This window comes from Motacilla alba, chromosome 2 (assembly GCF_015832195.1).
Source record: "Motacilla alba alba isolate MOTALB_02 chromosome 2, Motacilla_alba_V1.0_pri, whole genome shotgun sequence".
NCBI classification, from domain to species: domain Eukaryota; kingdom Metazoa; phylum Chordata; class Aves; order Passeriformes; family Motacillidae; genus Motacilla; species Motacilla alba.
In genome coordinates, this window is record NC_052017.1 from 7,551,221 (window position 1) to 7,563,629 (window position 12,409).

General features: G+C 42.6%; 1 protein-coding gene across 1 annotated transcript in view; it reads right to left on the reverse strand.

Annotated features, from left to right (window-relative positions):
• Positions 1-11,653, reverse strand: part of PAXIP1 (PAX interacting protein 1) — a 32,849-nt gene extending 21,196 nt beyond the window's left edge. Inside the window, exons 1-5 of the mRNA XM_038128756.1 lie at positions 11,045-11,653; positions 5,989-6,123; positions 4,042-4,085; positions 1,419-1,482; positions 960-1,073 (exon numbers count right to left, since the gene is read on the reverse strand). Of these exons, the coding sequence (XP_037984684.1) occupies positions 960-1,073; positions 1,419-1,482; positions 4,042-4,085; positions 5,989-6,123; positions 11,045-11,134 (447 nt within the window). The 5' untranslated portion in view covers positions 11,135-11,653. The remainder of the gene's footprint in view (positions 1-959; positions 1,074-1,418; positions 1,483-4,041; positions 4,086-5,988; positions 6,124-11,044) is intronic.
• Positions 11,654-12,409: the final 756 nt, after the last annotated feature.

Here is a 12,409-nt window from a genome sequence, read left to right on the forward strand (position 1 = left end):
TCTTGTTTTATCATCCTGTATCTAGTCAGAGCAATCATGTAAGTTTTCCTAGTGACAGAACTTTTCTTGTTACAAACTGCTGCAGTTTCCATTCTAGTGTATCAGAGCAGCAGGACTTGAAGCAAAAAGTAATAATCCCATAAAATTGTTCCTATTCAATGATTGTGGGCATTAAAATATTTGTATCCTACAGACAGAGAATGCTAAAACTTCTCTAAGTTTCTTGACTGGCAAGCTAAAGACAACATCCTTTGTTCTAAAAAGCTTATTACTTAAGCTTTTAAGGAAGCTATTAAGGTATGATTCTTCATGTATTTCATTGGTTCTTACAAAATTTTAGGTAATAAAGTTTTACCCAAGCATTTTATTTTATTGTGATGAAATAGAATGGTGTTCAATACGCCCTTCTAAACAGTCCACAGAAGAAATATCAAGCACTTAATAAAAAAAAAACCAAAACCAAAAACCAACACACACAAACATTCACCAAAAAGAACCCAGCCCTACAAAGGTTCCTCTTTTAAAGTAGGAAAAGCATTCATTTTCCATAGCCACACTTTCTCTTCTCCTAGTGCCAGCCCATGTTTTATTCTTCAATATTTCAATTTTGTCCTTTGTTTTTCTTCACTGATTCTCTATCTGTGGATTTATAACATAATCACAATCACTAATGACTGTGACATATCAAAGGCTAAGACAAACAAGATAAAGAATAAAATTCTTTATTCAAACTGGAATTCAAATACCAGTGTGAAATTGGACATCTTTTAAATTAATCAGGCTTAAAGCCATGCAGAAAATAAGTGCAAACTGAATAGCTGCAATGCTTAATTTTGCTGAATTAAGTTGTTAATCAACAGTGTTAAGAATTCTAACTTCAGGCAGATGGAAAATTTTTGACTATTTGAAAGCAAATGAGAGCTACAACAAGAAGAACTGTACATGTAATAAACTCTTACCCCCTTTGGCTCAGGCACAATCAAGTGAGTACATTTCTTATTGAGGCTCAGCTGGCAATTCCCTCCATAAAACGTAATCAAAGCCCACAGCGTACTTCGGTCTTCAGATGAAACCTAAAAGGAAGGTGGAAAAGCCTTTCAGCTCTGTGCACCCAGCTGTCTTCAGCTGGAAGAATTTTAGTAATCCACAGCACACCATTTACAAGGCTGGCTAATGTATTACCTATCACTTTAAAATACCAAATTAGCAAGAAAGTAAGAGAGACAAAAAAGGGTGACAAAAACACACAACAAGAAAAACCACTAAAGAGTAATTTTTAACCTGCACAGAGACAGAGAAAGCAAAGAGGGAAAAAGAAGTCACAGCACAGCAGAAAAACTGGTGTCTCTCCTCAAAAAAAGCAAACATCCCACATATAATGCACACTGGAGTAGACTGAAACATGGTTCACTTCTTACCTGAGAGAGACAAGCAGTGACTCCAAAAAAGATCTGACATGATTCTGGAGAAAAGCCATTTACACTGGAATGCAGGTGTCAAGGATGCAAAATAATTAGATGAGTTTCCTGAGGGACATTAGAAGGAAACTAAACCATCTGTGCAGTACTTCTCAGACACCAAGTATCTGACCATTCAGAAACTTCCATCTTTGAAAGCACATTGTCTGTTTGCAATAAATGTTTATGCATCAAGAAAAAAAAAAACTGATGTACAAACTAAATCAGAACACCTGCAATATTATGATCAATTTTGGTAACACTCTAAATCAGAACTGACCTGGGAAAGACAGATGGACCATCAGACTTCTGCAACTTGCCCCCCTTTTCCACACTTTCATATGAACTTGTGTTTAAGATCCATGCACATTTGTCAGAAAAAAACGACTACAGAAACAGGTGTACATTGTTTCATTTAAAAAATCTCGGTGTCTGCATGTGACACAAAATTATTTTCCCAGTGATGCTGACAGATGCACCAGCAAGACTCATGTTTTCAGGCCCAGAAAAGACAGCACACAGCAAGCTGATGACAAAGCTGAGAGCACTTTAAAACTTAAGAATAAATTACTGCCATAACCCAGAACACCTCGAGAAGTTCAAGCCTGACAAACATCCTGAATTGTTCTCCATTTCATCCGAGGTAGGGATTCAGTACTGGATCTTTCAAAAGTGTCCATGTGTCTACTCCCTGCCCGAGTACCTACTGCTAGTGCATAAAGCAGAGACAGTCAGTATTTAACTTTTAAGAGGTCCATCAGTTTGCCTGGAGCTTGCACTCTCTAAAGAACAGGAGTGAAAGAGATTCTCTTTTAAAAGTTACAAGCAGCATAACAATAAAACAAAACAGAGGGAATACAGCAAAACTCACTTTTCTTCCTGCCATCAACAAAAGCTCAGAAGTGCTCTGACTCTTTTATCTATACAAGACCATTGAAAAATACACCCTCCTCACTCTTGCTTTTGCTGCAATAGAAATTGCCAGCCCTCTTTACGGCATTATAGCCACGGTTTTCACACATGAAACTCTCTTTCCTTTTTCACAGGGTCTGCTTCCAGCTTCATTTTTCTGCTACTTCCCTTCAACTGCAGGTTAGTCAGACTTTGCACACGTCAGTGAGCAGAGCACAGGAGAACATTCTGCCATCTTAAGTTCCCTCTGGTGAAAACAACTTCCACTAAGAAACAGACAAAATTACTGCGCTTTTACATTGTATTAAATCTTTCTATATTAAACTTTACCTTTAGCAACTGACAGGCAAATGCCCATCAAATAAGCACCGGAACTGGTGAAACAACATAAAATCCATAGATCCATATGTTTAACTGACACATGATGTTTCTAGGACTGGGTTCTTCAGAAATTCAATGACCACTTCAAGCATTACCAAATTAAAACATAAACTAAAGACAAAGATGCAGAATCTCAAACTTCTGCCTGAACAGTGTCCAAAAGCAATCAGCTGGAAAAACTAAGCCATTCCTATTAATGACTGTATTTTTTTCATTATGGCAGTACCTAAATCCCTAATGAAAGGCCAGATGTCACTGCACTAGAAGTCATAAAGAGACTGAAACAGGATAAAACGAAGTAAAGACTTAACAACCCATTTTAGTGAGCACAATAAGGCTCAGACTAAATCCTAAACCCACCATGTTCTAAGGACATGAAGTGCTAGAAAGTCAAAGGTCCAAGGACACATTTATTGCTCACAGGTGTACAAAAATTCCTTCCTCCATGCAACTGAAGAGCAAGTCACTACTGAGACCTGGTCTTTTCATTTGGCCATTGCAATGTTCCCACAATAAAGACTTCCTGAGCAATAGCCCTTGAGAGCTACATTCCCACATTTATAGCTACAATTTAGTTATGGACCGCATCATTCCGTTGTTTCATCTGTTTTATTTCTCTTCTGGGTTCTCAAAAACGTCAGCTCTCCGAGTACCCTTTTAAAAAACCCTGGTTGTAGATGGAAAACAAATTTTTTAATAGTGCAACTTCTTCATGTGAAAAAACATCAATAAAGAAATGCTAGGTTACTTAAGCCTGAAAATGTAGCTAATTCCAAGCTTTTTTTTTTGTGAACACTCCTCATCAACAGGGATAAGGTTGAGAGACATGTATCATAATCAACTGAACACTCATCCTGAGGATGAAAGCACAGTAAACACATCTATTATGTCCAGACACATATGACCAAAATCACTAGCCTAGAGCACACCACAGAAACACAGCGAGTTGCAAAGGCACACACCTTAAACTATGGGGTATAAAACAGGAATTCTGAACCTCTGAAGCACATTAAGGCCTGAATTCCCAGTATGAACACCTGGATTCTTGCACCTACCAGCTCTTGTTTTCCATTTGATAACAGTTGTCCTGTAAGTGCCTTTGAAGTACAAAATAGGCAGAGGGACAGGAAAACTGAGGACAAATAAGCTCCAAGCACACTGCAACCTTGGCAGGCAAAGCACAAGAGACCATTTTAGAAGTTTAAGCAGTACCTATTTGAAACAGTCTTGAATCGTTCAATGGTATCCATTTTAACATGTTTGCTACAGAATTTTGAACTTAAAAGGATACGGCAGAAGAGCTCCACAGCGAACAGACAAGATCACCCAGGAAGGCTGAAAAAAACAAAAACCTGGTTTTAGACATTAAAATCCTTGCTCTACATGCACAAAATATGAATTACCTTACAAGTTCATGCTATAGCTAGTTTTCATATACATTTCCCAGCTTTGGAAGTCTAAGTGTTTCACAGGCATTGCACTTAGTCTGCAAAAAAAGACTTTTCATTTATTTGTAAGACTTCACATAAAGACAGCTGAAAGGCTGTGAAGCAACCCCCTTCTCTCATGCCCTTTACAGTATTTATTCATCCTTTTTGCAGTTCTTACTTGTAAGAAAAAATTATTCAGATAATCCTATCCTACACTCGTCACCAAGGAGTGAAGAACCATAGCCTTACACAGAATGAGTTTTCTAAAGACAGAACAATGCAGGCTGCTGAGCAGTGATAGCCCCCATCCCACAGTATTCTGGGACAGAAGGGCTCCAAGGGACACAGGGAGGTGGCAGTGAATGGAGGAGATGTAGGACACTCGTCCCAGTGCAGCAGGTAAGGAAGAATGGGCAAAGAGTGACATCACATTCAGTATGGAATTACTCTTCCTCAAAAGACAAACAAAAGAACATATTGTGGCAGCTGTGTTTATGGTGTCCCAGCTCTTGTTATTGTCCTTCCCCTATAGGGCATAATACAAAAAACAGCTAAAAACACTTAACTTCTAACTCCTCCGTCCTCAGAAAAAAACAAAAAGGATCTTTTCCTTCCTTTAAGTTTTTAATCTTCCTTTTTCCCTATAACCAACTACTTTTGCCTCTGACTTCCAGTCCCTTTAATACCTAATCTGATCTTCTTGATTACAGATCATGCTGTGATGTTTTCAGGTCAAGCCAAGTGACATTAGTGAAAGATTTGCTCCAGCAAATGAGTTGGCAGTTATGAAGCAAATTAAATTATTTAAGTGGCATTAGAAAGCAGGAAGTGCTCTCTACAGTGTTGATATCCTTCCTTCTCATGAAAATGGCAGCATTTCCTTGTTTATGAAGTTAAAATTACACCAAAAACCACTTCAGAGAAAGGAACTACTAATTAACCAGCACACCCCATATAACCATAAGGGTCCCTAGCCAAGCAGCTTTCATTTTTTGGAGTCAATTCACAGTTCTACACTGTCAGGTGAGCTCTCATGACAAAACCTATCAAAATTCTCTACTGCCACCTGCACCTGTATGGAAAAAATAACCCAAAATCATGTACTCAAAGGTATCAGCAGTGAAATTCTAGTGTTATTTCTTCCAATCTCTCTCATGACTTCCAGAGTGACAAGTTCACATATTCAAAGACGAAGCCCATAATTTTTCACTGAAAAATACCCTGCTATTGGAAGGTAGTAACAAAATACTGGAAGTTCCAGTGTAAGAAAGAAAAAAAAAAAAGACTAAAAACACTTAAAAACTAAAATAAAGAGGAAAAAACACCCTAATTTTCTACAAGTTCCTGTAGTCCATAATTAGCATAGTACATATATGAAGAATGAACAAAATCATTTTGCACTTTGCCAATTTTTGTTTTAAAAAAACCTTTAGCAATCTACTACTTATTCTAAATTGAAGTTTTCCACTGCCAGAAGCTTGTAAGAACCTTTCCTTCAGAAACACTTCTAAAGTAGAACTAACAGGACATCATCTCCCAGATGACTGAAAGAAAAATCTGAAAAAAAATACAAAGCAGAACACTAAAAATTACCCACACAACTGATACAGAGCAACAAGCAGAAGGAGAGAACAGAACTGTAACAGAATCTGCAAGTCAGGATAAAAGTTTGTGTAACAAGAATGTAAGATTTTTAAAGACATGTTTTATTTGGTCAGCATCCAAAGATGATTATTTTGTCATAAGAATAAAGCACCTATGCTTCATAATACTAAATACTTTGACAATATCATGGATGAGTCACTCACCTTTACCACAGGGAGATCAAAAACTTCTCGAGATTCTCCAACTTCTGGATTGTCCCCATCTTCTGAAATAATATGTGAGGCCAGGGCATTGTAAGAAACTTCCTTTGCTTTCCCAGCTTTCAGAAGTTGGATAACCTAAAGCCAAAAGAGGACGGGGAGAAGTTAACAAATTTTAGCAACTTTTATTTGAGAAAAACATTACTGCAAAAAGACACTAACACTGGATGGATGGATGAATGAATATGACCTTCTCTCTTCGCTATCCTCCTGTAGGTGGCCAGAACTTTTCCTGAAGTTGCCAAACCCATTTAAAACCAAAGGTTTACACCTCTTCTATATTTTCATCATTGCATCTGAAGAGCTACTTCTCAAAATAATTAATGATGGGGTAGGAATTAGGGAAATGTCAAATTTCCAAAACATATATTCCTCAAAAAACATATTAAAACAATTTTCCTTCAGGCAGGGAAAGAAAGCTCTTCTAAGTGTTTGTTTTTGTATAAAGTAGCTCTGGAAGTGTTTGAATATACTTTAAAATAAGAGGTTGAATTCTAAGGACTAAGGGATTTTGATGAAATACAGAAGAAAAAAACAACTAGTAGAACTCATGCTCCCTAAATTAGTACCTTCAGGAGCTGGAACTGAAGTGCCTCACTCCACTGCTCTGCCCTGAGAATGGAAAACACCTCCCAACTACCAAAGCACAGCCCACTGCCAGTTTTGCAAGGCCCAAAAAGCAGGTGCTGCTTCAAGAGCTCAGCGTTCTCTCAGTTCTGCTGTAGATATCTGTGCTGAGCCCAGCCCCACGCCCCAAAATCAGGACTTTCATTTCAACTAAGAAGGTAACAGAGAGGTAGTGGGGTGTTGAGTGGAGGAAGAGAAAAATGTTTTAAAACATTATGGTCTAAAAGAGCTCAAAAGTTAAAAATGCCATTTAGGATCATTGTTTCATTTCTCTTTGATTTAGAACAAAACTGCTGTGATGTTCATCTTCCAAAACCTGCCAGGGACAGATGCCTGTCCCTGCAAACCAGCTGGGGCCATTCCCTTCAAAAGAGGATGCTCTGCCTGCAACAGTGAACAGCAGAGAGCAAGGCAATGCATTCATCAAACAAAGTATTAATTAATTAATTGGCCCTTAAGCAATTACTCCCTACCCTGTACACTCACCAGGACAAAGCAGCGCTGAAAAACAGACTCTTAAAGCATCAAGCTATTTTATAAAGCATTTTTGCCAAGCAGAAAAACAGGGATAGAAAAATCACCACTTACTGAGGAGGCAATTTTGGTACTTCCTGACTGAAGTACCTGACTTTAAAACTCCATTTAAGAAAACAAAAGTCAACTTTTTTTTCTGCAATGGATGAATATTACCAAATTAATTCCTCTAAAATAACCAAGAAAATCGATCATGAGCTTGCTGTTCTTCTCACCGGTGCCAGAAACAGGAGTGAATGTTTCCATTCTGCACACCAATCCCCTAAATCATGATACACCTTCCTTCAGAAAATCCAGTTAACCATAAAGACACACAGGATGCTATCATTCCAAAGGGAGAAACTAAATCCAAATAAAGCACTTTTGAAGCCAGAAGGTATTCAAGAACAGTCTCAGCACATGAGCTCACTGTCTCACACAGTTCTCTCTGAGTTACAATCCCATTCAACTGCTCATTTAGGGGAAGGCTAAAAAAAGGAGTGAACGTCATGAAAACTGAGAACCCAAATCTGACAGCATCACAAAGCAGCTCTGAATAATGTGCTAAAAGTATTATTTTTTATATCAAAACAACATTGCATTACAGAACTTGTGCAAAGCATCTGCTTATACAAAAAGTTAACTAAATTCATGTAGTTTAAACACCATAAATACGATACATAATAATGCATTTGATTATTTATGTGTCATGAAAAAGGACTTTTCCTAATTTAGCTCACATCAACTTCAAAACTCCTCTCAGAATACACAACTTCTTCAGATTAAGTAGTGCCTGGACTGAAAAGTTGTATTGGCACAACTAAAGAACTCACATTAATATCAACCATATACCTGTAACTAGAAAACATAATGTTGAAAAGCTTTAATGTGAGCACTGTAAAAACCCTTCATTTTCAGTATTGGTTTATACCCATTAAATTAATTTTTGTGGGGAGGGGGCAGAAAATAAAAATTTTATCTTTCTCTCTCCCACTAAAAACTGTGTTGGAAGAAACAAGAGAAGTAGTTCAAAATTAAGAAGTAAGACAATGGGCATATAAAAATAAATTAAACAAGATAACCAAACCCCAAATATACTGTTCAAAGAGCTTGTGCTGCATTGCATTACTTTCAATCTCTTTCTGAATGAAATATTGATTTTAACAGGTGTTTCCAAAACATGATGGTTTGGGTTTTTATGTTTGAGGAAAGCAGGAGGAGCATTTATTAAGACAAAGAGAGGAGTTGACATCTACTGATCACCCTCAGTAAGGTGTGAGGAGCAAAATGCACCCAATGGAAGGGGATGGATTTGAAGTTGAGAGCCAGCCTAACTCTCCTTCATTTGCCAGAGAACACCTCGGCAGAATTCCCAACTTTTGCTCCCCTTCCAATTTATGCTGCACATGCTTTAAAAGGCAGTAGGTACGCAGTTATTCACCTGGAAAAAAATTACCTTTTTTTCTCTTACTCTTGGATTTCCTCTTACTCTTTTGATTAGCATACTCACTTGTGCTAGGTCTGTTTTAATATTTATTACAGTAACCGGTTTTCTGTGAAACCATTTAGAAATTTAAGTTGATCAAAGTGTGCTCCTCCCCACAAAATGAAGGAGGAAATTCTTTGCAAAATCAAGCTGGCATCCACTGGTATATGAAGTAGTCAAAAGTGCCAAAGATATTTGCATTTTTATATCAGTAATGGGACAAATTCACTCTAAGAACTGTTTGAGTTGACAGTTCCTGCATTCTGCCTTGGCTCAAAACACAGCTGATAAATGCTCCTCACACTCGGGTGCCCCAGGGTACCACAGAGGACACCCACAGGAGGGTGTCCCGGTCTCAGCAAGAGTTAATTTATTCTCAGTAGCTGCTACAGTTCTGTGTTTTGGATTCAGAACGGGAGTAATGCTGATACACGCTGATGTTTTGGTTTTTGCTAAGTAGTGTTTATCCTAAGTCAAGGACTATTTTTCTGTGTCATGCTCTGCCAGTGAGGAGGTACAAAAAAGGCCGGGAGGGAGCACAGCCTGGACAGGTGACCCAAACTGGCCAAAGGGACACCAAAGCATGTCATGCCCAGTATATAAACTGGGGGAGTTACCCGCAAGAAGGGCTGATCTGGAGTCAGGAATGAAGTCTGGCATCTGTCAGTGCACGGTGAGCAACTGTATTGCACATCACTTGCTTGGGGCTTCCTTTCTTTCCCTTTTTCTCACCTTCATTATTTACTACCACCATTGTACCTCACCTGGTTTTCAATTATTAAACTGTTTTTATATCTCAACCTGTAAATTTTTGAATCTCCTCCCCATTACACTGCACAGGGGTGAGGGTGAGAGAGCTGCTGTGCTGTGCTTAGTTGCCAGCTGGGCTTAAGCTGGTACAGAGGGTTCTCCCAGGAGCTGGCCCTGAGCTCAGCCCAGCCCAGCTCACCTCCTCACCCTGACACCTCTGCCTCCCAAGCCAGGCAGAGGAAAAGTCAGTGCACCAAATCTGGAGCAAATCAAAGCCCTATGACAATGACTCTGACTGCAAAGAAGAATAAAATTTAACATGAGAAAGAAAACCAGTTTAAGAGAATGCTTGTCTACTTGGGAAATCTGCTCATTGTCCTCCCATGTCAACACACAACTAAGGAGAGGCTTTTCAGGACACTGCTCCTATGACAAATGATGTGCAAGAGTGCTACAGGATTTTAGCACTCATCCTCATACACACAATACTAACATTACTGCTGTAGGGTTTTTTGGTAAGTACAGGAATCTGTTGTTAGAGTGCTAAGCCACTATTAAAAATTTTATGTCTAAAGACTTAATGCCTAAAGAGCTAAATTTTATATCTAGACACCTGTCTAAAGAAATTTTCATCCTGATCTTTAACTGTATTCTTCCTAGATTGTATTTTTTTAGCACACTAGAAATGAAAACCATCTGAAGGCTATGACTGTGTCTCCAGGTCACTTACAGGCATACGAGGCTCAGTGAGTGCCAGGACAGGATGCTAAAGGAACCCAACGCTGAACCAAGACTTTACTGCAGCAAATACCAGAGAGGCAAAGACCTTAACTTTAGCGTGAAGCATGCAGTAACCTGCTCGCAGGGAGCTGCTGCCCTAAAGCTCCGTACGGTGCACTTCAAACACCTGTCTAATTGGACACGCCACAAAAACTTTGTTTCAACCACCTTCGCCCACCACGGGTGTTACTCACGGCCAGGCCACCGGCATTACCCAGGGCACGGCCAGAGGGGCGGGCGGCCCCTGGCCTGAACTACCCCAGCAGCGCGCCGGGCGGCCCGGGGCGGTACCAGGGCCGTGCTCGGGGCCGCGCCAAGGCGGGAAGGTCTGGGCGGGAGAGAAGAGCCAGTCCGGCCCCCCGTGACGAACCTTCCCCATGGCCTGTCCCTGTGTACCCGGTACGGAACCGGGCACAGGGAGGGGCCGGGCCTGCGGAGCGCTCGAGTCGGGCGGAGCGGCGGCCACTGCCCCCGCTGCCCGCCCGGCCCGGCCCGGCACAGGAAGTCCCTCCGCCCGCTCCTCCTCCGCTCAGGCGGCTCCGGCGGGGCCTGCGCGGCGGGGCCGCGGCTCCCATGGCGGCGGCAGCGGCGCTTCCCGCGGGCGCAGCCGGGATCGGGGCCGGGATCGGGGCCGGGATCTGGACCGGCCGCCTCCCCTCCCCCCCAGCCATCCCTCACGGTCCCTCAGGCGCGCGCTCCCCCCACTCCCGCCCTTTCCCCGTGAGGCGGCGCGAGCCTCGAGCCCGCGCGCGGTAGCCGGACGATTCCACAGTGCCCCCCGCGTCGGGATGGGGGGGGAGACGGAGGGGAAGGCGGGAATGATCTGAAGGGATGACCCGGTACCTTGGGGTCGATGTCTCCCACCACGAAGAACTTGACGTCTTTGAACATCTCCTCCGGGACTTTCAGCTCCTCCTCGTCGTCCGCCAACATGGTCCCGGCCGGCAGCAGCGGGCGCTCCCCGCCCGCCCGCTATTCCCCCGCGCTCACTGCAAAACCCGCCGGGGCCCGGGTCTCTCCCGTCCCCCTCCCCCCGCAGAGCCGCCGAACCGCGCGAGCAAGGCGCGCGCTGCGGGACACACCATCCCCCGCCGGGACGTAGGGGGGGTGGAAGGGGGAGGGGAGAGCCGCCCCCACAAAGCGGCTCCCCCCGCCCGATCAGCCACCACGGCTGCTGCAGGGCCGCGCCCGCTCCTGATCCACAGGCGCTATCCCTGCTCCTCCCTCTTTCCCCGAACCGGACCGGTAGACAGCATCCGGGTCCGGAGCTCCCCCCGCGCGGGATGCAATGGACTCGCCCCGAACGACAGAGGCGGGCAGCGGGGATACCCGGTCCCGCCCATTGGCGGGGGGAGGGAAGGCAACAGCCCCTGGCCCCGCCCCTCGGGTCGCCAGGCCCCGCCCCCTCGGGCCCCGCCCCTCGGCTCCGCCGTGAGGGGACGCGGGCGATGGCGGCGGGGTCGCTCCGCCGTGAGGGGCCGCTGATAGTGGTGGTGTGTATTCCAGCAGCCAGCTCTTCAGTGAGCGTACTGACTGCTCCCGAAATCATTGCACACAACCGCTACGGTGCGAAAAGACCTATAAGGTCATCGAGCCCAACCGAAATAAAGCATTTTCTCTCAGAAACTGCACAGCATGCGTCTACGTTGATAGTGAAGCGTTCCCACCTAGAGGGGGATGTATCTTACCTAACTATTTTAGATAACAGAAAACAATAATTATCACTCTCTGTAAGTTAGAGTCAACAGAAAGAAATGAGCACTTTCAGAGTCTGCTATATGTCATATATTTTAAACATCGCTGCATTGCCAAGGATGTTAAATATATAAATATTACATCATGTAATTGTATCTATATAATGACTGTTCTGCTTTCCAAAGTTTTGAGCCTCCTCATAACACTTTGATGTGGACAATGATTCCCTCCCATACTCAGAGCAATGTTAAGAGATGGCATTGCAAGACTTAGTGAAATAAAAATACAGGGCACCTACTATTTCCCTCCTGCCTGCAAGGCCTGTCTCACTTTCCCAGGAGAAAACTATTTTTCTTACCTGTATTATTCTTGAAACTATGGTAGAAACTATAAATGGGTTTACAAGTCATTTATTTATTTTTACTGGATAAAATCTTACTGGATAAGGCTTCACCCAGGTCCTCTGGATCTCCACATGACACTGTCTCCTTTCTACTCCAACCATGTAAGGGA